The sequence below is a fragment of the Rana temporaria genome, chromosome 10, assembly GCF_905171775.1.
Source record: "Rana temporaria chromosome 10, aRanTem1.1, whole genome shotgun sequence".
Taxonomy (NCBI): Eukaryota; Metazoa; Chordata; class Amphibia; order Anura; family Ranidae; genus Rana; species Rana temporaria.
This window is the reverse complement of record NC_053498.1, coordinates 138,600,091-138,626,025: the sequence shown is the minus strand read 5'-3', so window position 1 is coordinate 138,626,025 and position 25,935 is coordinate 138,600,091. Positions and strand designations below refer to the sequence as shown.

The 25,935-nt window shown below is 46.9% G+C and overlaps 1 protein-coding gene across 3 annotated transcripts in view; it reads left to right on the top strand.

The window, feature by feature from the left end:
* The window catches only part of GRAMD1B (GRAM domain containing 1B), a 309,236-nt gene that overhangs the window by 153,330 nt on the left and 129,971 nt on the right, over positions 1–25,935 (top strand). For all 3 annotated transcript variants that reach the window (XM_040326384.1, XM_040326383.1, XM_040326385.1), the window contains one exon: positions 13,725–13,935. In XM_040326384.1, the coding sequence (XP_040182318.1) occupies positions 13,725–13,935 (211 nt within the window). The remainder of the gene's footprint in view (positions 1–13,724; positions 13,936–25,935) is intronic.

The window sequence follows — 25,935 nt, the reverse complement described above, 5'->3', positions numbered from 1 at the left end:
GTAGCTTTACGCCGGCGTATCAGTAGATCTACGCCGTCCTAAATTTAAGCGTATTCTGGAAACCAGATACGCTTAAATTAGGCTAAGATACGAGCGTCGTAAGTCTCCTACGCCGTCGTATCTTAGGGTGCAATCTATCGTAGCTGGTGGGAGGCTTGTTGCTGTGTGTGGGGATCTATTGTAGCTGGGGGAGGCTTGTTGCTGTGTGGGATCTATTGTAGCTGGGGAGGCTTGTTGCTGTGTGGGATCTATTGTAGCTGGGGGAGGCTTGTTGCTGTGTGTGGGATCTATTGTAGCTGGGGGAGGCTTGTTGCTGTGTGGGATCTATTGTAGCTGGGGAGGCTTGTTGCTGTGTGGGATCTATTGTAGCTGGGGGAGGCTTGTTGCTGTGTGTGGGATCTATTGTAGCTGGGGGAGGCTTGTTGCTGTGTGTGGGATCTATTGTAGCTGGGGGAGGCTTTTTGCTGTGTGGGGGGATTTATCGTAGCTGGGGGAGGCTTGTTGCTGTGTGTGGGGATCTATTGTAGCTGGGGAGGCTTGTTGCTGTGTGGGATCTATTGTAGCTGGGGAGGCTTGTTGCTGTGTGGGATCTATTGTAGCTGGGGGAGGCTTGTTGCTGTGTGTGGGATCTATTGTAGCTGGGGGAGGCTTTTTGCTGTGTGGGGGGATCTATTGTAGCTGGGGGAGGCTTTTTGCTGTGTGGGGGGATCTATTGTAGCTGGGGGAGGCTTTTTGCTGTGTGGGGGGATCTATTGTAGCTGGGGGAGGCTTTTTGCTGTGTGGGGGGATCTATTGTAGCTGGGGGAGGCTTTTTGCTGTGTGGGGGGATCTATTGTAGCTGGGGAGGCTTGTTGCTGTGTGTGGGGATTTATTGTAGCTGGGGGAGGCTTGTTGCTGTGTGTGGGGGATTTATTGTAGCTGGGGGAGGCTTGTTGTGTGGGGGATCTATTGTAGCTGGGGAGGCTTGTTGTGTGGGGGATTTATTGTAGCTGGGGGAGGCTTGTTGTGTGGGGGGATCTATTGTAGCTGGGGGAGGCTTGTTGTGTGGGGGGATCTATTGTAGCTGGGGGAGGCTTGTGTGTGGGATCTATTGTAGCTGGGGGGCTTGTGTGTTCTTCAGAAGGAGAGGGACCAAGGGGGATGGTGGGTGGAGACAAGGGGGTGACTCGGAAGGGGGAGTTCCTGTACTTATTCTCTGACCAATTGAATGGGCTCAAATCGCACTGTAAAGGTTGGCATATGATTTGAAGAGGAATGCAGTGCGAATCGCATGCGGTTTCCTCTCCTGTGTGATCCCATCCCAGGCTTGTCATGGTTATTTCAGCCACACAGGAGTTGTGCAAGAAAAACGCATGTGAATCGCATTCCTGTTGAAATCTTATGCGATTCTTTGCAGTACGATTTTTTTTTTTTTTTTTTTGCGCTATAAGCCAAACAAGCATATCGTTTTTTTCTTTCTTTTTTATTGTATTTTTTACTTTTGTTATAAAACATAAAAATGTCTTCCTACATTTAGGCCAAAATGTTTCCTGCTATAGGAGTTTGGTAAACAAAACCACCTGGTCATGGGACAGTCTTGGCTTCTTCTCGGCACTTATGTTACCGATCTCTTGTGCCGAGTTCACCAGAGCTTCGTGTGATTGGCAGTTGGGGGTGGCCGCGGTTGAGGTGCAGTTTGGTCGCCCAGCTGCTTCTCCTCGGCTGCTTCTCCTCGGCAGCTTCCCCACTGCTTCTCCTACCCACTGATCCGGTCACTTCTCCCCCCAGCTGAACGGGTCTCAGGACCCGCTTCCTGATTGGCTTGGAGGAGAAGCAAAAGGACATTAGTGACTATTAATTTACTAATGTCACACAAGTGGGCCTCTGGCTCTGATCATGTGCTACAAAAAAAACATCCGGCACCCTGCGTGGAGATTAGGGGGGGCGGCGCCCCTGCACCCCGTATGAGTGGCCGCCGCTGACTCCCATCTTTTTTTTGCATAGTCACATTAGCTCAGCTGGGACCGGTGTAAGTGGGCATATGCCATGCCTGAGGGGTCCCTGTGGAAGCCGTTCCTCGCTGTAGTAGTCTATGCTACTACACAACCAGTGACGGCCAGTGTAAACTTATCTTGGGGGGGGGGGGCGGCGGCGGCAAACATTCGCTGTTGTAACACACCTGGGTGGGCTCTGATTGCACTCTCTGCGACCAGAGCCCACCCTATTTTGAAGCCTATCGAGTGCTTAAAAAAAAAAAAAAACCTGCTGTAATTTATGCGCCCGGTGCCCTGAAAGAGTCCGGAAACATGAATAGGGGGTGCTATGCAGGAATCTATCCATTGCATACAGGGGGGGGGGGTGGCCTGGGGAGAGGGGGCAGCGCCCATGTGCCCCTAATGGATGGGCCGCCCCTGTACTGAGAAATTGCCCCTTGCTCGCCATTCACAGAATGCCTTACAGTGATGTCATACTCTCCACCACGTCCTATCAGAAAACAGTTTGCATTCATTGAGAAAAATACTTGGTGCCCGTACGGTCTCTGTCATAGCGGTGACGCCGACTATCCGCTCCCATGGGGATCTCCCAGGTATGCCATATTCACACTTACATTGGTCCAATCCGGAACAATAGACCATCTCTGGAATTCAGGTGTGATCGCTTTATGATTCCTGAACTGGAGCTGAATAGTATATGAAAGGGAGCTCAAAACTCTGCAAATGCTTTGACAAAGCTTCACAAAAGCTTGCTGTTCACACTGGCCCAGATTCTCAAAGGACTTACGACGGTGCAGCGCCATGTACGCCGTCGCAAGTCCTAATCTGGGCCGTCGTATCTATGCGACTGATTCTTAGAATCAGTTACGCATAGATATGCATTAGATCCGACAGTCTCTTACGCCGTCGGATCTTAACTGCATTTTTTTTTTTTTGCCCGCTAGGTGGCGCTTCCGTTGATTTCCCCGTCAAGTATGCAAATTAGCTAGATACGCAAATTCCTGAACGTACGCGCGGCCGACGCAGTAAAGTTACGCCGTTTACGTTAGGCTTTTCCCGGCCTATAGTTACCCATACTATATGAGGCGCAACCAATGTTAAGTATGGCCGTCGTTCCCGCGTCGAAATTTATAAATTTACGTTGTTTGCGTAAGTCGTCCGTGAATGGTGCTGGATGTAATTTACGTTCACGTCAAAACCAATGACGTCCTTGCGACGTCATTTAGAGCAATGCACGCTGGGATATTTTAGGGACGGCGCATGTGCAGTTCGTTCGGCGCGGGGACGCGCTTCATTAAAATGAAACGCGCCCCCTACTTGCCGAATTTGAATTCCGCCGGGTGATTTACGTTACGCCGCCGCAACTTTACACGCAAGTGCTTTGTGAATAAAGCACTTGCCTGAAAAACTTGCGGTGGCGTAACGTAAATCAAATACGTTCCGCCCGCACAGAGATACGCCATTCTACGAGAATCTAGGCGTTTACTTCTATATAAACTGAAGCCTGGTTGAACTCGGCTCTACCCAGGGTTTTACCTGCACACTGGAGGCCGGTCAGTCCCTGTATTAGCCTAGGTTTCCACTATTGCGACCTGAAAGTTGTGCGATTTTGCTGCAAGTTTTTTTATGCGATTTTGAAGCAATGCCTGTGTATTGCAAAACGAAAGGGGATGTCTGGACAGCTGCACTCCAAAAACATTGCTTTTTATTGTAAAAATAGGATCACCGGATACATGCCACAGCAAACGGGATACAAGCTGACGCGTTTCACACTATAGCTTTGTGCTTAATCCTAGCCTGTGTATTCTTGAAGTCTATGGACCTCAAGTCGCATCAAAGTGTGACCAAAGTAGTACAGGGACTACTTTGAAGTCGCTGTGACTTGAAGTCGCACATATATGATCGGTCCTCATTGGAAGTCATGGGGTACGACTTGTCATGCGACGTTGCAGTCCTAAGTCGCACTGGTGGAAACATAGCCTTATTATACAAGCACACCTCCCAACCTTTTGAGATGGGAATGAGGGACACCTATCAGAAAAAGTATGCAGACGTAGGACACACCCCCTTGTCACGCCCCCTTAAAGGAGAATTGTCCAAAAATTAGGATTGGTTAACCACTTAAGGACCGCCTCCTGCAGATATACATCGGCAGAATGGCACGGCTGGGCACAAGCACGTACCTGTACGTCCTCTTTAAGTGCCCAGCCGTGGGTCAAGGGCACGCGCCCCGGTCCGAAGCTCCGCGGCACCCACGGACCCGATCGCCGCCGGAGTCCCGCGTTTGGTCCCCGGAGCTGAAGAACGGAGAGAGGTGTGTGTAAACGCAGCTTCCCCGTTCTTCACAGTGGCAGCTTCATTGATCGCGTGTTCCCTGATATAGGGAAACACGATCAATGACGTCACACGTCCAGCCCCACCCCCCTACAGTTAGAAAAACATATGAGGTCACACATAACCCCTTCAGCGCCCCCTAGTGGTTAACTCCCAAACTGCAATTGTCATTTTCACAGTAAACGATGCATTTTTATAGCACTTTTTGCTGTGAAAATGACAATGGTCCTAAAAATGTGTCAAAATTGTCTGATGTGTCCGCCATAATGTCGCAGTACCGAAAAAAATCGCTGATTGCCGCTATTAGTAGTAAAAAAAAAAAATATTTTTATAAAAATGCAATAAAACTATCCCCTATTTTGTAAACAATATAAATTTTGCGCAAACCAATCGATAAACGCTTATTGCGATTTTTTTTTTTTTTTTTTTACCAAAAATATATAGAAGAATACATATCGGCCTAAACTGAGGATAAAAAAAGTTTTTTTATATCCTTTTTGGGGGATATTTATTATAGCAAAAGGTAAAAAATATTGCATTTTTTTCAAAATTGTCGCTCTATTTTTGTTTATAGCGCAAAAAATAAAAACCGCAGAGGTGATCAAATACCACCAAAAGAAAGCTCTATTTGTGGGGAAAAAAGGACGCCAATTTTGTTTGGGAGCCACGTCACACGACCGCGCAATTGTCCATTAAAGCGATGCAGTGCCGAATTGCAAAAACTGTCCGGGTCCTTTACCTGCCTAATGGTCCGGGTCTTAAGTGGTTAAACCCACAACTACTATTCCTATTGGCTTTTGAGATTTACAAATGCAGCGATTTAGAAATCGGATGAAAGGTTTAGGGCTGGAAATTTTTTTTTGATAAAAAGTGCATTTTATTTACAACTCTATGGATCAGATGAAAATGAGGAGGAATGAGGGACAGAGGGACATTGCTCGGAATCGGGGACAGAGGGACATTGCTCGGAATCAGGGGCCGTCCCTCGGAATCAGGGACAGAGGGACATTGCTCGGAATCAGGGGCCGTCCCTCGGAATCAGGGACAGAGGGACATTGCCCTGGAATCAGGGACAGAGGGACATTGCTCGGAATCAGGGGCCGTCCCTTGGAATCAGGGACAGAGGGACATTGCCCGGAATCAGGGGCCGTCCCTTGGAATCAGGGACAGAGGGACATTGCCCTGGAATCAGGGACAGAGGGACATTGCTCGGAATCAGGGGCCGTCCCTTGGAATCAGGGACAGAGGGACATTGCCCGGAATCAGGGGCCGTCCCTTGGAATCAGGGACAGAGGGACATTGCCCTGGAATCAGGGACAGAGGGACATTGCTCGGAATCAGGGGCCGTCCCTTGGAATCAGGGACATTGCCCGGAATCAGGGGCCGTCCCTCGGAATCAGGGACAGAGGGACATTGCTCAGAATCAGGGGCCGTCCCTTGGAATCAGGGACAGAGGGACATTGCCCGGAATCAGGGGCCGTCCCTCGGAATCAGGGACAGAGGGACATTGCTCGGAATCAGGGGCCGTCCCTTGGAATCAGGGACAGAGGGACATTGCCCGGAATCAGGGGCCGTCCCTCGGAATCAGGGACAGAGGGACATTGCTCGGAATCAGGGGCCGTCCCTCGGAATCGGGGACAGAGGGACATTGCCCCGGAATCAGGGACAGAGGGACATTGCCCGGAATCAGGGACAGAGGGACATTGCCCGGAATCAGGGACAGAGGGACATTGCCCGGAATCGGGGGCCGTCCCTTGGAATCAGGGACAGAGGGACATTGCCCCGGAATCAGGGACAGAGGGACATTGCCCGGAATCAGGGACAGAGGGACATTGCCCGGAATCAGGGACAGAGGGACATTGCCCGGAATCGGGGGCCGTCCCTTGGAATCAGGGACAGAGGGACATTGCCCGGAATCAGGGACAGAGGGACATTGCCCGGAATCAGGGACAGAGGGACATTGCCCGGAATCGGGGGCCGTCCCTTGGAATCAGGGACAGAGGGACATTGCCCGGAATCGGGGACAGTTGGGAGCTGTGACACAAGCACTGACACCCTGCCAGCATAGCCTGCTGCTTTCATGGTGATTATCGGAGTGTCTGGGCAATGTTTGCACAGATCAGTGCAAGGTGTGAATAATGAATGTAATATTGTATTATGTAAAGAGCCCCATAGATCTTCCCTCTGAACGCTTCCAGGGCGTCTGTACTGTGTGGGCTCCTGCTAGTAAATAAACGGGCATGCACAGTTGGCATAGGATCCGGTGCCCTTGGATAATGGAAATTCTAAAATATGTTGGTGATGTAGAACTGCGTACACGGCAGACATAATCTGGAGTCCTTGATTTGGTTTCCTAGGGACTGGCAGTGAAGTGTAAAGGCAGGAAACGGCTTTATAAGAAGACAGAGACTTCATTGGTTCCATAAAGCGTTACTATGCCTAATGACCTGTACATGCCATCCAAAAATCATACGGAAAATACCCCTTTCGAATCGATCGTACCATAATCGGATCGTTGGCACAGAGCTTTCGAATTGATCGTACCATAATCGGATCTTAACCACTTGACCACCAGGCACGTAAACCCACTTAATAACAGACAAATTTTCAGCTTTCGGTGCATTCATACAACATTGTACCCAAATGAAATTTTTGTCCTTTTTTTTCACACAAATAGAGCTTTCTTTTGGTGGTATTTAATCACCGTTGGGTTTTTTATTTTTTGCGCTATAAGAGAAAAAAGACTGAAAATTCTGTATAAAAAATGAATTTTTCTTTGTTTCTGTTATAAAATTTAGCAAATTTAGTATTTTTTCTTCATTCTTTTGCATAATGTGAAAGATGAAGTTACGCCGAGTAAATAGATACCCAACATGTCACCCTTCAAAATTGCACACGCTCGTGGAATGGCGCCAAACTTCGCTACTAAAAAATCCCCATAGGTGACGTTGCAGGGTAGTGTGGGGTATTGCAGAGTAGTGTGGGGTATTGCAGAGTAGTGTGGGATATTGCAGAGTAGTGTGGGATATTGCAGAGTATTGCACAGTAGAGTAGTATTAGTTTGGGGCAGGGATGGATGGATGGATCTGTGACTGCATTTGTCACAGATCCAGCCCACAGCACTCATGCTGCATCCACTCTCTCCCCTCTCCTCTCACACTGTACCGTTCGGTACAGAGAGGGGAGGGAGGAACCGGGTCATCGCATGACGCCGGTTTGTTTACAAGTAATCGCTCCGTCATTGGACGGAGCGATCACGTGGTAAACCGCCGCTATCAGCGCCGATTTACCGTAATGCGCGGGTCCTCCGAACCCGGCGGTCACGGACATTCCCGTGTGCGCACGATTCTGGGAGGACGTCCATGGACGTCCTCCCAGAGTTAAGCGACCGCCTTGTAGACGTATATCGTCTATAGGGCGGTGAGTAAGCGGTTAAGTACTGAGCTTTCGAATTGATTGTACCATAATCAGTTTGTTGGCACAGAGCTTTCGAATCGATCGTACCATAATCGGATCGTTAGTACTGAGCTTTCGAATTGATTGTACCTTAATTGGATCGTTGGCACAGAGCTTTCGAATCGATCGTACAATAATCGGATTATTGGCACAGAGCTTTCTAATTGATCGTACAATAATCGGATCGTTAGTACATAGCTTTCGAAATTGATCGTACGATAATCGGATCGTTGGCACAGAGCTTTCGAATCAATCTTATCTTAATCGGATCGTTGGCACAGAGCTTTCGAATCGATCGCACCATAATTGGATCGTTGGCATAGAACTTTCGAATCGATCGTACCATAATCGGATCATTGGCACAGAGCTTTCAAGAGCCGATCACTACTATTCATCAGATATTATTCGATCGGACAAACACAAAAATGATTCTCGTAGGATACCAGATCGTACGATTTTCGTTTGATCAGTACAGTTGTCGTCTGAAAATACAGTACAACTACACCACAACACGTGACATCACTTCCCATTCTTTATTCTGTCCTATGAGAATCTTGGTAACTTTAGTAACCTCTCCGATATGTGACTAGCAAAGTCGTCCGGCTTTCGGATCCTGTGTACGGGGCATAGGTGTAGTGCTGAAGTCAGACCAGTACAAGATGGATTCTGGTTACTATGAGTTACTGTATTTCTCAAGATGCATTTAAAGATTAAGACTCAAGATAGGCTCTCATACACTAAATTGTCAAAAGTATTGGGACGCCTGCCTTTACACGCACATAAACTTTAATGGCATCCCAGTCTTAGTCCGTAGGGTTCAATGTTGAGTTGGCCCCGCCCTTTGCAGCTATAACAGCTTCAACTCTTCTAGGAAGGCCGTCCTCAAGGTTTAGGAGTGTCTATTAGAATGTCTGACCATTCTTCCAGAAAAGCATTTGTGAGGTCAGGCACTGATGTTGGATGAGAAGTCCTGGCTTGCAGTCTCAGCTCTAATTCATCCCAAAGGTGTTCTATTGGGTTGAGGTCAGGACTCTGTGCAGGCCAGTCAAGTTCCTCCACCCCAAACTCGCTCATCCATGTCTTTATGGACCTTGCTTTGTGCACTGGTCCAAGTCATTTTGTGGGGGGGGGGGGGGGGGGGGATTATGGTGTGGAGGTTGTTTTTCAGGGGTCGGGCTTGGCCCCTTAGTTCCAGTGAAGGGAACTCTTAAAAAAGGCTGTAAAGGTTTTTTTTTTTTTTTCTAAATAGGTTCCTTTAAGCTAGTGCATTGTTGGTTCACTTACCTTTTTCCTTCCATTTCCCTTCTAAATGTTTTTTTTTCTTTGTTTTCTTTGTCTGTCTGAATTCCTCACTTCCTGTTCCTCCTCAGTAAGCTGTTCTGGCTGACTAACCCCCAGCCAGATGATGGTGGCAAGTTTACTGAGGAGAAACAGGAAGTGAGAAATTCAGACAAAGGAAAAAAAACACTTGGAAGGGAAATAGAAGGAAAAGGTAAGGGAACTAACAATGCACTAGCTTAACCACTTGTCGTCCGACTGCCGTCAAAAGACGACGGGAGGAAGACCCTGTTGTTTTGGGCGGACATCATATGACGTTGCACCTTTACAAGCCACTAGGGGGCGCGTACGCCTCGTCACTGGGGACCCGATGCGCGTGCCTGGTGGCTGCGATTGCCCAGTAACTGAGCAGGACCGTGGATCTGTGTGTGTGTGTGTGTGTGTGTGTAAACAGAGATCCACGTCCTGTCAGGGAGAGAGAAGACCGATGGTGTGTCCCTTGTACATAGGGACACCGATCGGTCACCTCCCACCGTAAGAATCACTCCCTAGGGAATACATTAACCCGTTGATCGCCCCCTAGTGTTAACCCCTGCCAGTCACATTTACACAGTAATCAGTGCATATTTATAGCAGGGATCGCTGTATAAATGTGAATGGTCCCAAAAATGTGTCAAAAGTGTCCGCCGCAATATCGCAGTCCCGATTAAAAATCGCAGATCGCCGCCATTAATTTACTAGTACATTTTTTTTATAAAAATACTATAAATCTATCCCCTATTTTGTAGACCCTAGAACTTTTGCGCAAACCAATCAATATACGCTTATTGTCCACAGACATCTCCCCCCCCCCCCCCACTGTAATATCCACAGACTTCTCCCCCCCACTGTAATATCCACAGACTTCTCCCCCCTCTGTAATATCCACAGACTTCTCCCCCCTCTGTAATATCCACAGACTTCTCCCCCCCCCCCACTGTAATATCCGCAGACATCTCCCCCCACGTAATGTCCACAGACATCTCCCCCCACTGTAATGTCCACAGACTTCTCCCCCACTGTAATATCCACAGACTTCTCCCCCCCTCTGTAATATCCACAGACTTCTCCCCCCTCTGTAATATCCACAGACTTCTCCCCCCTCTGTAATATCCACAGACTTCTCCCCCCCCCCCACTGTAATATCCACAGACTCCCCCCCCCCCACTGTAATATCCACAGACTCCCCCCCCCCCCCCCACTGTAATATCCACAGACATCTCCCCCCACATAATGTCCACAGACATCTCCCCCCCACGTAATGTCCACAAACATCTCCCCCCCACGTAATGTCCACAAACATCTCCCCCCCACGTAATGTCCACAGACATCTCCCCCCCACTGTAATGTCCACAGACATCTCCCCCCCACTGTAATGTCCACAGACATCTCCCCCCCCACTGTAATATCCACAGACATCTCCCCCCACTGTAATATCCACAGACATCTCCCCCCACTGTAATATCCACAGACATCTCCCCCCACTGTAATATCCACAGACATCTCCCCCCACTGTAATATCCACAGACATCTCCCCCCCACTGTGATATCTACAGACATCTCCCCCCCCCCACTGTAATGTCCACAGACGCCCCCCCCTGTAATGTCCACAGACCTCTCCCCCCCCTGTAATATCCACAGACCTCTCCCCCCCCCCTGTAATATCCACAGACCTCTCCCCCCCCACTGTAATATCCACAGACCTCTCCCCCCCACTGTAATATCCACAGACTTCTCCCCCCCACTGTAATATCCACAGACTTCTCCCCCCACTGTAATATCCACAGACCTCTCCCCCCCCCACTGTAATATCCACAGACCTCTCCCCCCCACTGTAATATCCACAGACCTCTCCCCCCCCACTGTAATATCCACAGACCTCTCCCCCCCACTGTAATATCCACAGACCTCTCCCCCCACTGTAATATCCACAGACATCTCCCCCCACTGTAATATCCACAGACATCTCCCCCCACTGTAATATCCACAGACATCTCCCCCACTGTAATATCCACAGACTTCTCCCCCCCTCTGTAATATCTACAGACATCTCCCCCCCCCCCACTGTAATGTCCACAGACGCCCCCCCCTGTAATGTCCACAGACCTCTCCCCCCCCTGTAATATCCACAGACCTCTCCCCCCCCCTGTAATATCCACAGACCTCTCCCCCCCACTGTAATATCCACAGACCTCTCCCCCCCACTGTAATATCCACAGACCTCTCCCCCCCCACTGTAATATCCACAGACCTCTCCCCCCCACTGTAATATCCACAGACCTCTCCCCCCCACTGTAATATCCACAGACCTCTCCCCCCACTGTAATATCCACAGACATCTCCCCCCACTGTAATATCCACAGACATCTCCCCCCACTGTAATATCCACAGACATCTCCCCCACTGTAATATCCACAGACATCTCCCCACTGTAATATCCACAGACCTCTCCCCCCACTGTAATATCCACAGACCTCTCCCCCCACTGTAATATCCACAGACCTCTCCCCCCACTGTAATATCCACAGACTTCTCCCCCCACTGTAATATCCACAGACATCTCCCCCCCCACTGTAATATCCACAGACCTCTCCCCCCACTGTAATATCCACAGACATCTCCCCCCCCCCCCACTGTAATATCCACAGACCTCTCCCCCCACTGTAATATCCACAGACATCTCCCCCCCCCCCACTGTAATATCCACAGACCTCTCCCCCCACTGTAATATCCACAGACATCTCCCCCCCACTGTATAGGAAGATTAGTGCTTGCTTAGTCTTGCCAGAGAAGCCGGCCGAACACGAGCAGTTGAGGCCAGGTGATGACGTCAGCACACCGCTCTAGGCCGCCGCCGGGTGGACCAAGATGGCTGCTGCTCTGGGAGCTAGGCCGAAGCCGCGGCCTTTACTTATGGCTGAGGCAGCAGCGAAGCTCCGCGAATCACATGGTGTGCTGCTCCGCATATGGTGACCCGTTAGGATCACGGATCATTTATGATCCGTTGCACCACTAGTATCGATCAAAAAAATGAACGATTAATCAAGGAATTCATCTTTAATTTCCACAGCCCTAATATATATATATTACGATTCTGCAGAGAACGGCTGCCCTGTAGCAGTACATTTGCTATGGGACGGCCGGTGGATGGTAAGAGCCAACAAAAACCGATCTCCCCATGTTATCACACACAATGCAGGTTGGACTAGACCAGATAAAGAGCAGCAGACATTTCCCAGTACTTGTGTTTCCCACCTCCTGAGAGTCCTCTGCTTCTGATCATTCTACAGATGTTAGAATGGAGCGGATAGCACTGACATAATTAGATAGGAATTGGCTGAATCAAAGGTCATGGGCGCCCCGTGACGGGTCAGGATATGGCTGTGCAATGTAGATAGTTCACAGGAGTGATAAGATTGTGTGGGCAGAGGGTGTGAAGACCATACATAGTGGTCGCAAAGAAATGAGTTTCACGTTTTTGTTCTTTAGAGACGGGGATGTGGTACGAAGAAACCCTATAAGTCTCTTTTATATACACCTAGGATAATTCTCAGTATTGGTCACCCTATACAACTCTATGTACATCTTGTGTTCCTTGACCTGTCTCATTTTCTCTCCTCTTCAGCCCACAATCAAGGATGTATGTCTTTCTGGTTTAGAGTTCCCTCCATCATGACCATCCCCTGCTGCATGTCCCTCTTTTTCCTTTGCTTTGTACTGTGCTTTGCAGTCTACCCCCCCCGCTTACCGCTGGCACCGCCACCGCTAGCTGTAATGTGGCTTTGACAGAGCTCATGTTTGCTTGTCTGTACAATTCCCCTGCCGCTAGCTTGCCGTGAGATCCCAGCCTCTTGTATGTGCACCTGAGATGAATTTGTTTGTCTGACCCTGTGGCATGCCCATCCATCGCCAACCTTGGCTGTCACATTCACCCCTGTAATTTTTAATCTTGTTTTTCTTTTTTTTTTTATAGTTGGGTCCCATTTGTGGTGATTTAGTATACCAGTTAAAGCGGGAGTTCACCCAAAAAAAAATGTTTAACATTAGATTGATGCTCATTTTGTCAAGGGGAATCGGGTGGGTTTTTTTTTAAATCGAAGCAGTACTTACCGTTTTACAGAGCGATCTTCGCCGCCGCTTCCGGGTATGGTCTTCGGTACAGGGCGTTCCTATTTGATTGACAGGCTTCCGACGGTCGCATACATCGCGTCACGAGTAGCCGAAAGAAGCTGAACGTCAGTGCGGCTCTATACGGCGCCTGCGCACCGACGTTCGGCTACTTTCCGAAAATCGTGACGCGATGTATGCGACCGTCGGAAAGCCTGTCGGAAGCCTGTCAATCAAATAGGAACGCCCAGTCCCGCAGCCCATACCCGGAAGCAGCGGAGAAGATCTATCTCTAAAACGGTAAGTACTGCTTCGATTTAAAAAAAATAGCCGATTCCCCTTCACAAAATGGGCATCAATCTAATGTTAAAAATTAAGTTTTCGGGTGAACCTCCACTTTAAAGAGTGTTTGCGCTTTTTCTATCCTTAGTTGTATTTATATGCTTTCTCTGTTTTAGGTATTAGCATTAGAAAAGCAGAATAGCTACTGCCGTTTGTAGTTTTGCCTTTTCCAATAATTCTCTTTCGCTTCCCCAGCACGGCAAGTAACTCGAACCGAAGCTCGCCCGCCTGCTCTCCCGTCCTCCGCAAACGCTCCCGCTCGCCAACACCGCAGCAGAGCGAAGGAGAGGCCATGGTGGAAAAAAGTTCGGACCATTCTTCAGACAAATCTCCTCCCACCCCAGAGCCGGGGGTCCAGCGGAGTGGGTCATCTCAGTCGGGACGAAGTGGGGGCAAAAATTCCAAGGTATGGGCTGCTTTTGCTAAAACGATGGCCTAATCCACGTTTCCACATTGAAGATATTCTGTCCTGCTAATCTTCTCTTTCAAATATTTGTATTAAAGGGGAGCTCCACCCTAAAGTGGAACTCCCGCTGATTGGAACCCTACCCCCCCTCCGGTGTCACATTTGACACCTTTCAGGGGGAGGGGGGTGCAGATACTGCGGGCATGATGTCACCCCCCCCCCCCCCCCCCGTTGTGTTCTGGGAACACTCGGCTCCCAGTACACAGCGGGAGCCAATTGGCAGGCGTAGCGCGACTCGCGCATGCGCTGTAGGGAACCGGGCAGTGAAGCTGGAGCGCTTCACTTCCTGGTTCCCTCACCGAGGATGGCGGGGGGGCAGCAGAGTGACAAGCGATCGCTCGTCCTCTGCTGTAGGTGGCGCTGGACTCCAGGACAGGTGAGTGTGCTGATATTAAAAGTCAGCAGCTGCAGTTTTTGTAGCTGCTGGCTTTTAATATTTTTTTTCAACGGAGCTCCGCTTTAAGTATTACAAGGTACAATAAAATGTGTACGTTAATAACATATGTGGTAATATAATAAGAATAATTACAGGTAAGTCTGTCCTGCTAATCGTCTGCCGGACAGAATAATACAGTGCCTTGAAAAACTATTCATACCCCTTGAAATTATCCACATTTTGTCAAGTTGCAACCAAAAACGTAAATGTATTTTATTGGGATTTTATGTGATAGACCAACACAAAGTGGCACATAATGGTGAAGTGGAAGGAAAATGACAAATGGCTTTCAATATTTTTTACAAATAAATATGTGAAAAGTGTGGTGTACATTTGTATGGCGCCCCCCTGAGTCAATACTTTGTAGAACTCCATCCATCTAACCATCAACTCTGATCAGCTTTCCTGTCCGTGCTGAAGAAAAGCATCCCCACAACATGATGCTGCCACCACCATGTTTCACAGTAGGGATGGTGTGTTCAGGGTGATGTACAGTGTTAGTTTCCCCCACACATAGCGTTTTGCTTTTAGGCCAAAAAAAATTGGTCTCATCTGACCAGAGCACCTTCTTCTGCATGTTTGCTGTGTCCCCTCCCCCACATGGCTTCTCGCAAACTACAAACAGGACTTCTTATGGCTTTATTTAACAATGACTTTCTTCTTGTCACTCTTCCATAAAGGGCAGATTTGTAGAGAGCACGACTAATGGTTGTCCTGTGGACAGATTGTCCCACCTGAGCTGTGGATCTCTGCAGCTCCTCCAGAGTTACCATGGGTCTCTTTGCTGCTCCTCTGATGAATTCTCTCCTTGCCCGGCCGGTCAGTTTAGGTGGACGGCCAGGTCTTGGTAGGTTTGCAGTTGTGCCATACTCTTTACATTTTCGGATGATGGATTGAACAGAGCTCCGTGAGATGTTCAAAACTTGGGAGATTTCTTTATAACCCAACCCCGCTTTATACTTCTCCACAACTTTATCCCGGACCTGTCTGGTGTGTTCCTTGGCCTTCATGGTCCTGTCTGTTCATTAAGGTTCTCTAATGCCTCATACACACGATCGGAATTTCCCATGGAAAAAGTCAGATGGACTTTTTCCATGAGAAATTCCGACTGTGTGTATACCCATCTGAGTTTTTCCATTGGATATTCTGAGAAATTCTGTCAGAGTTTACATAGAAAACATGTTCTCTTTTCCTCCGATGGAATTCCCGATGTGAATTTGGTCGGGCTAAAGCCCGATCGTGTGTACAGGGCATTGCAAACCTCTGAGGGCTTCACAGAACAGCTGAATTTTATACTGAGATTAAATTACACACAGGTGGACTTTATTTAGGTGACTTCTGAAGGCACTTGGTTCCACTAGACTTTAATTAGAGGTATCGGAGTAAAGGGGGCTGAATACAAATGTACGCCACACTTTTCACATCTTTCTTTGTAAAAAGATTTGAATATTCTTTTCCTTCCACATCACAATTATGTGCCACTATGTGTTGGTTTATATCGATCACATAAAATCACAATAAAATACATTTACGTTTTTTGGGTGTAACATGACAAAATGTGGAACATTTCAAGGGGTATGAATACTTTTTCAAGACCCTATAACTTATTGCTTTATGTGAGTATCCGGGAATAGAGAAACTAAACCGGATGTCTACGTTATCTGTTCACAGGTTTGTATTTGCTTTGATGTGCATCAGCCTTGACCTTTTTTTCATAGATCTGTGTTGGTGATGTTTGTACTGACCTACTGGGGCTGTTCACTTAAACTGAATTTTCAGCTTCCAAAGTCATTGGCCCGGATTCAGATAGGAGTTACGATGGCGTATCTCCGTATACGCCGTCATAACTCTGAGTTGCGGAGTCGTATCTATGCGACTGATTCATAGAATCAGTTGCACATAGATTTCCCTAAGATCCGACGGGCGTAAGTCTCTTACACCGTCGTATCTTAGGCTGCATATTTACGCTAGGTGGCGCTTTCGTAGATTTACGCGAGGAATATGCAAATTAGGTAGATACGTCTATTCAGAAACGTATGTCCGCCTGGCACATTTTTTTAAGTTGTTTACGTTAGGCTTTTTCCGGCGTAAAGTTACCCCTGCTATAGGAAGCGTATCCTATGTTAAGTATAGACGTCGGGCCAGCGTCTAATTTTCCATCGATTTACGTTGTTTGCGCAAGTCGTTCGCGAATAGGGCTGTGCGTAATTTCCGTTCACGTCGAAAGCATTGGCGATTTGCGGCGTAATTTCGAGCATGCGTACTGGGATTCTTTCACGGATGGCGCATGCGCCGTTCGTAAAAAAAAGTCAAATACGTGGGGTCACAATTAATTTGAATAAAACACGCCCACATCATCCACATTTGAATTCCGCGGGCTTACGCCGGACCACATAATTTATGCCGCCTTAACCTGGGGCGCAAGTTCTTTCTGAATACGGAACTTGCGCCCTAATTTACGGCGGCGTAACGTATCCGAGATACGTTACGCCCGCCGATAGATACACTATTGTATCTGAATCCGGGCCACTGTTGGTAAATAAGGTGAACCTGCAGTACGTTCACTTTAAATATCCAGTCGTGTGCGAGGGAAATTTCAAAATCAGGACATTTTTATCCACACCTGCAACGCACTGGTGTGGACAGCCTGTGTTCCTTTTTAGTTCCAGGGTAAAAAAAACATCATCTTCTGTATCTATTTAAAAAAACAAGCAATTGTGACAAAGTTACTTAAATGTGTAAAGAAAGGGAACGCAGGAAGCAGAACTGGGCCTGTAATCCAGCAGATTGCACGTTTGGCCTTGTTCAGTAAAGAGAGAACATCGTGAAAGCTAGAGGAACCTACTGCCACTCTTTTCATACATCACTCACTTACCTGACTTCAGTAAAGTGATATCTGTATGCTAGCCTTGAGATCCTGGAACATCATCGCTCCTCGCACCTTTCTAGCAGATTGTGCCTGGATTTTGTTGCTGCATAAGTCTGTACTTTGCCTCATTTCCCAGCCTGGTTTTGCATGTTATGGAAGCAAGTGAGGTTGATTTACTAAAGGAAAATAGACGGTGTACTCTGCAGGGGTATTTGCTTCAGAGCTTAGTATATGAGGGGAAGCTCCGCTGACTTCCATCAATCACGTGCAAGCAAAAATGCTGTTTTTTTATTTTCCTTGCATGTGATTGGGTACTTTTATGCAAAGTGAAGCTTTACCTTCATTAAAGCGGGGGTTCACCCTAAAAACGATTTTCTAACATTACATCCAGCTCACTCTCTACATTCACAGTATGCCGTTCGTTTTTTTTTTTTTTGCTGTACATACCTCGTACAGCTATTTTCTTCCCCGGCTTCCATGTAGGGCCTCCCGCGGGAGTGGGCGTTCCCATCCAGCAGGTGATTGATGTGATGACAAAAACGACCTCCACCCGTCGCATAAGGAGCGTCACAAGTTGCCGAAAGAAGCCGAACGGCGAGTCAGCGCTATACGGCGCCTGCGCACTGACGTTCGGCTTCTTTTGGCAACTCGTGACGCTCCTTATGCGACGGGTGGAGGTCGTTTTTGTCATCACGTCAATCACCTGCTGGATAGGAACGCCCACTCCCGCGGGAGGCCCTACACGGAAGCCGGGGAAGAAAATAACTGTACGAGGTATGTACAGCAAAAAAAAAAAAAAAAGCGAACGGCATACTGTCAATGTAGAGAGTGAGCTGGATGTAATGTTAGAAAATCGTTTTTAGGGTGAACCCCCGCTTTAATGAGCGCAACTGCACTTGCAAAGCACACCGTGGGCCGGATTCAGAAAGAAGATACGACGGCGTATCTCCTGATACGCCGTCGTATCTCTGAGTCTGGCCGTCGTATCTATGCGCCTGATTCATAGAATCAGGTTACGCATAGATATGCCTAAGATCCGGCAGGTGTAAGTGACTAAGTGACACCGTCGGATCTTGGGCTGCAATTCCAGGCCAGCAGCTAGGTGGCGCTTCCGTATCTTTCACGCGTCAAATATGCAAATGAGCATTTACGCCGATTCAGAAACGAACGACCGCCCAGCGCTTTTTTTTACGTCGTTTGCGTTCTGCTTTTTTCGGCGGAAAGTTACCCCTGCTATAGGAGGGGTAAGTGCGGCGTGTCCTATGTTAAGTATGGCCGGCGTTCCCGCGCCGAGTTTTGAATTTTTTACTTTGTTTGCGTAAGTAGTTCGCGAATACGGCCGGACGTAATTTACGTTAACGTCGAAACCAATGACATCCTTGCGACGTCATTTGGAGCAATGCACGCTGGGATATTTTACGGACGGCGCATGCGCCGTTCAACTAAAACGTCAAAAACGCGGGGTCAACACAAATTTAAATAAAACACGCCCCCTACATCCCCATTTGAATTACGCGGCTCAAGTTCTTTGTGAATAAAGAACTTGCGCCCAAAGTTAGAGCGGCGTAACATATCAGAGATACATTGGCGTATCTGTCCGGCCCGCGTAACGTATCTGAATCCGGCACCGTGTATAGGCATGAGACTGAACAATGCAGAAGAGCTGAAGGCCATTATTGAAGCCTCCTGGTCTTCCATAACACCTCAGCAGTGCCACAGGCTGATGGCTTCCATGCCACGCCCCATTGAGGGGCCCAAACCAAGTACTGAGTACATATGCATGCTTCTACTTTTCAGAGGTCCGATATTGTTCTATGTACAATCCTTGTTTTCTGGATAGAATATTACATGCAAATTTTCTGAGATTGTGGATTTGGGGTTTTCATGAGCTGTACGCCATAATCATCACAATGATGACAAAGCACGGCTTGGACTATCTTGCCTTGCATGTAATGAGTCCCTCTCATATATTAGTTTCACCTTTTAAGTTGCATTAGTGAAATAAATGAACTTTTGCACGATATTGTAATTTTTCACCTGTATTTACTAAAGGAGTAAAGTGTTCACTTTGCAAAGTGAATGCGGATGCAGCAGCGGGACCGATGCTGCATCCACCTAGGTAAGTATGACGGGAAAGCCTTCTGTTAAAAAAAAAAAGTATGACGGAAAAAAAAAAAAACATACTACTCCTTTAAGTATAGCATACTTGTAACCAGGCTTCACATCATTACAGGGGTCTTATTAGATTCAGTTGTTTTTTTTTTGTGTGTGCGTTTCGGTGGAGATTTTGAAACGTTCCTAAGATGTTTCCTTGGAACTTGTAACAAAGTCTCTAGTAGTCAAGTTATTATCAGGAAGCGGTAGTGGTAAGACTTCCAGCTGTGAGCCGAGGTTATAGCCGATGTGTAAAATATATGTATCAGTCTGCAGTGGTTAGAACAAGGAGATGTTCTACATATCTCTAGAGAGGTCAGTCCGCTAATAATCTGCACATTAATATTGCAGAAAATAGGACATTCTGCTAAGCAGGATCTACTGGGTGAGCAACTCACAAGTTGGTGTGTTGAGTGTATGCAGACGTTCCTCCTCCGATCATTCTCACATACAGTGTTGTGTAACCGAGAACCTGGCCTAAAATAGAGCTGTTATCTGTTTCTCACTGAAAGGGGATGTGCAAAATGTTTTGTTTTCAGTCACTTTATCTGGCACTTCCCTTAATGATTTTATATAGCCCTATAACCCAATGCATTTCACAGAGCCATGTCACATATATACAGTGCCATGAAAAAGCATCCATACCCCTTAAAATGTATTTTATTGGGATTTTATGTGATAGACCAACACAAAGTGGCACATAATTGTGAAGTGGAAGGAAAATGATAAATGCTTTTCATTTTTTTTTACAAATAAATATGTGAAAAGTGTCAGGGGGGGCATTTGTATGGCGCCCCCCCTGAGTCAATACTTTGTAGAACCGCCTTTCTCTATAATTACAGCTGCAAGTCTTTTTGGGGATGTCTCTACCAGCTTTGCACATCTAGAGAGGGAAATTTCTGCACATTCTTCTTTGTAAAATATCTCAAGCTCTGTCAGATTGGATGGAGAACGTCTGTGAACAGCAGTTTTCAAGTCTTGCCACAGATTCTCAATGTGATTTAGGTCTGGACTGTGACGGGACCATTCTAACACATGAATATGCTTTGATCTAATCCATTCTATTGTAGCTATGGCTGTATGTTTAGGGTCGTTGTTCTGCTAGAACAGGAGTGTCAAACTTAATTTCATTGTGGGCCGCATCAGCATCATGATTGCCCTCAAAAGGGCCGGTTGTATCTGTAAGAGTACATGTCCAGCACATCCCCTCCCCTTACATTAGATGTGAAGAGCCCCCCTCACCATCAGAAGAGAAGTCCCCCATTCTTCCTTACATCACAGTACACCCCCTTTCATTATGCTGCTGCTGGGAAGAAGCTGGATGCATTGCTTAAAAGCAGAAAGTAAGGGTCTGGAGGAGGGCTGGAGGTGCGAGGGCCACATGAAAAGGCCTGGAGAGCCGGATTCGGCCCTCGGGCCTTGTGTTTGACACCTATGTGCTAGAAGGTGAACCCCAGTCTCAAGTCTTTTGCAGACTCTAACATGTTTTCTTCTAAGATTGCCCTGTATTTGGCTCCATCCATCTTCCCATCAACTCTGTCCAGCTTCCCTGTCCCTGCTGAAGAAAAGCATCCCCACAACATGATGCTGCCACCACCATGTTTCACAGTGGGGATGTTGTGTTCAGTGCAGTGTTGGTTTTCCCCCACACAGTGTTTTGCTTTTAGGGCAAAAAGGTCAGTTTTGGTCTCATCTGACCAGAGCACCTTCTTCAGCACGTTGCGAACTGAAAACAGGACATCTTATGTCTTTCTTTCAACAATGTCTTTCTTCTTGTCACTCTTCCATAAAGGGCAGATTTGTGGAGAGCACGACTAATAGTTGTCCTGTGGACAGATTCTCCCACCTGAGCTGTGGATCTCTGCATATTGTTTTTATAACCTAACCCTGCTTTAAACTTCTCCACAACTTTATCCCTGACCTGTCTGGTGGGTTCCTTGGCCTTTATGATGCTGTTTGTTCACTAAGGTTCTCTAACAAACCTCTAGGGGCTTCACAGAACAGCTGTATTTATACTGAGATTAAATTACACACAGGTGCACTCTATTTGCTAATTGGGTGACTTCTGAAAGCAATTGGTTCCACTAGATTTTAGTTAGAGACATCAGGGTAAAGGGGGCTGAATACAAATGCACGCCACACTTCTCACATATTTATTTGTTAAAAAAATTGAAAACCATTTATCATTTTCCTTCCACTTCACAAATATGTGGCACTTTGTGTTTATCTATCACATAAAATCCCAATAAAATACATTTACATTTTTGGTTGTAACCTGACAAAATGTGTAAAATTTCAAGGGGTACAAATACTTTTTCAAGACACAGACATCCCAACTTGAAAAAAACGTGTTTCAGGGAGGTGGCGCTTCGCCAATTTAACACAACAAGAGGATTATCAAATGAAATGGAATCAGTAAGATGGGCAATTATAGTCCGATCTTGCTAATTAGATGTGACCTCAAATTATTGGCAAAAAATGTATGCCATTCGATTGAACCAGTTTATTGCTAATTATATTTATGTAGATCAGGCTGGTTTCATACCAGGCCATCAGGCTTTCGGATCAAATACGGCGAGCCATAGACTTGATTTTGATACTTCAAACCTCCCGGGATAAGTGGGGTGTGAGAAGGGGTATGCTGCTTTCCCTTGATGGTATCTCATGGGACTATCTCTTTAGAATCCTGCATAGGTGGAATTTTGGCCCTCAATTCCTGTCCTTTTTTCGGGCACTTTATAGCAACCCCTCGGCCCAGAGACAAGGTTACCTCTCTGATTTAATCGGCAGGGGTGTCCTCTTTTCCCCTATTCTTTTTGTCATTGCCATCGAGGCACTTGCTGTGGCAATTGGTGCCAATCCAGATATTGGGTAGACAACAAAAAATGTGTTTGCAGATGATGTGCTCCTCTTTCTGTCCTCCCCGCATACTTTCCCGACGTCGGTTCTGGATCTCCTTCAGTGCTTCAGAAACATTTCCAGCTTGGTCATCAATTGGGAAAAGTCAGAACCCCCGAATGTGAACCTGGGTGGGGAATTTCTTATGGAGTCTTCAGGGGCATTATAGTTTTGTAATGCAGTCAAATGCCATCCCCTACCTTGGCATTAAATTGACCCCCTTCTTTGGCAACACTCTATCGATCCAACTATTCACGACTTTTTTCTCAGTTGCTGCAGGAGTTGGAACAGTGGTCTCCTGATGGTCTCTCCTGAATGGGTAGAAAAGCTTTGATAAAAATGGTAGTGCTCCCAGGAACCTTTACTATTTTTGTGTAATACCTATAGCAGTCCCTTCCCAGGAGCTACAGAGATTTCAAGCGCAGTTATTGAAGTTTATTTGGGGCCCTAGGGGGGCGTAGATTGGGCTGGCGCACGCTGTATAGTTTGCGTGAGCTTGGGGGGCTGGGGGTCCCAGACCTCAAACAATACTATAGAGCAGCTCAGGTGGCCCAGTGTGCTCAGATATATTCCTCCCCATTAAAAAAAAAAGAGATAACCTGAAGAAGGGTCGTGTCCCCGAAACATGTAGTGTCTCCAGTTGGCGATGTGTGGTCCTCCCTGCTTCTCTGGCACCAGCAGCAGGGTTTGGCCATAGTCTTTGGATTCACTTGGATGGCTTTCGCCAGGCAGTATCATCGCTTCCGGGCATCGGACGCAAACCCCCCCCCCCCCCCAGTGATGTCTGTAAAAAAAATAATAAAACACGCATTGGAACAAAAGTGGGATCTAAACGAACGTTCGAAATTGGAAAGGTTGACGTCGCAGTCCTGCCAGCAAGATCCAGGGAATGCTGAGTGTGTGTGCTTTTTTTTGGGATATAATGCAGAGATTTAGGATTTACTGTATTTCAAACTTCTAGTATCTGCTAAAAAATGTGTGTTCTGAAAATAAGGGCTCCCTCTGCTGGCAAATTTATGACACTGTTTTTTTGTTTTTCAATGTTCCTTGATGTAAAGTGGAGTTTTTTTTTTTTTTAAAACAAAACAAAATTTGCATGATTCCCATCCTTGCTCACACTGCTGTGATCTATTTTTTTTATGCGCTCTATTATACACGTATATTAACCACTTCAGCCCCTGAAGGATTTGCCCCCTTAATGACCAGGCCATTTTTTGCGATATGCACTGCGGTGCTTTAACTGACAATTGCTCGGTCGTGCGACACTGTACCCAAACTAAATTGACGTCCTTTTTTTCCCACAAATAGAGCTTTCTTTGGTGGTATTTGATCACCTCTGCGTTTTTTTCTTTGTGCTATAAACAAAGAGCGACAATTTTGAAAAAAAAAAGATTTTTTTACTTTTTCTATGATGCATATCCCCAAAAAAATATGCAAAAACAAATGTATTCATCAGTTTAGGCCAATATGTATTCTACATATTTTTGGTAAAAAAAAACGCAATAGGCGTATATTGATTGGTTTGCGCAAAAGTTATTGTGTCTACAAACTATGGGATAGATTTAGGGACTTTTATTTTACGTTTATTGTTTTTACTAGTAATGGCGGCGATCTGAGATTTTTAGCGGGACTGCAACATTGCGGTGGACAAATCTGACCCCAAATTACACTTTTTGAGGACCAGTGACATTATTTGATCAGCTATAAAAATGCACTGAGCAATGTAAAAATGACACTGGCAGGGATGGTGGTAACACTAGGGAGCGATCAAGGGTTTAATTGTGTTCCCTGGGTGTGTTCTGTAGGAGGATGGGCTCACTGGGACATGCCAGAGATCAATGTTCCTGATCACTGGGAACAGAGGATCTCTGACATGTCCCCTGCAGGGGTGTATTTAGGTTTTATGCCGCCCTAGGCCTGGTGAAACTCGCGCACCACCTACTTTATATATGACGCACCCCTTCGTTTTTAAGACCCGCCCTGTCATTTTCATGGGATGAGGACAGGGGGGCAGGGTGGGATGAGGGCAGGGTGGGATGAGCACAGGGGGGCAGGGTGGGATGAGGACAGGGGGGCAGGGTGGGATGGGATTTTCCCGCCCCCCGCAAAGTGCCGCCCTAGGCCTGGGCCTTGTCGGCCTAGGCCATAATACATCACTGGTCCCCTGTCAGAATGGGGGTCCGCCCACACCCTGTGCCCGCCCACAACCACAGGTATGGCGATTCGCGCAGCTGGTTGGCTAGTGGTTAATAGTTGATAAACTGCATAGAGGAAACCTGTGCTGAGACAAAAATGGAAACTCCTCTTTTTGTTGACTTCTTATTTTGAAAATGCCGGTTGCCTGACTGTCCATCTGATCCTCTGAGTCACTGATCCGGAACAAGTATGCAGATTGGGAGTTGTGACGTCCCTTGCTGTGCACTTTTCAGGTCAGTAACTCATAAATGATTGAAGTGGGTTAGAATGACATTCAGGTAGCTAGCATTTTCAGAGGGAAGTCAGCCATGGTAATTTATATATTTCTTTCAGTAGGTTTTTCTTTGGAAGCCATTTTTGGGCTGAACCACTTATCAGTGTTCAGCTTGCTGGAGCCGATCTTTGTAGGCCAGTTTATTCAAAGTTTACTAAGAAGTACAATTCTGACTTGCTTCTGTACACTACACAACTAAACCATTTCATAAGACTGAGTTCTGTCCCTGATCCTTTTCTTTATTTGCACTAACATCCACATTTCTAAGACAAGTTCTCCTCTTCAGGTCCGCATTTTGTCCATCTTTTGTGTCAAAATCGAATCATCATTCTTATGCCGCGTACACACGATCGGAAATTCCTACAAGAAAAGTCCGATGTGAGCTTTTGGACGGAAATTCCGACCGTGTGTATGCTCCATCTGACTTTTTCTGTCGGAATTTCCGCCAACCAAAGATTGAGAGCTGGTTCTCCAATTTTCAGGCGAAAAGAAATCCTATTGGAAATTCCGATCATCTGTATGCAATTCCGAAGCGCAAAAATCCTACGCATGCTCGGAATTAATTTGACGCATGTTCGGAATCATTGAACTTCATTTTTCTCGGCTCGCCGTAGTGTTGTACGTCACTGGGTTCTTAACGGTCGGAATTTCCGACAGCATTTGTGTGACAGTGTGTATGCAACACAAGTTTGAGCCAACATTCCATCGGAAAAAAAACACTGAGGCCCAGATTCACAAAGGAGATACGCCGTCGTATCTCTGAGTTGTGCCATCGTATCTATGCGCCTGATTCTTAGAATCAGTTACGCATAGATTTCTATTAGATCCGACCGGCGTAAGTCTCTTACGCCGTCGGATCGTAAAAGCATATTTACGCTGGCCGCTAGGGGCGTGTACGCTGATTTACGCCTAGAAATATGTAAATCGGCTAGATACGCGAATTCACGAACGTACGCCCGGCCGACGCAGTACAGATACGCTGTTTACGTTGGGCTTTTCCTGGCGTAAAGTTACCCCTGCTATATGGTGGCGTACCAATGTTAAGTATGGACGTCGTTCCCGCGTCGAATTTTGAATATTTTACGTCTTTTGCGTAAGTCGTCCGTGAATGGG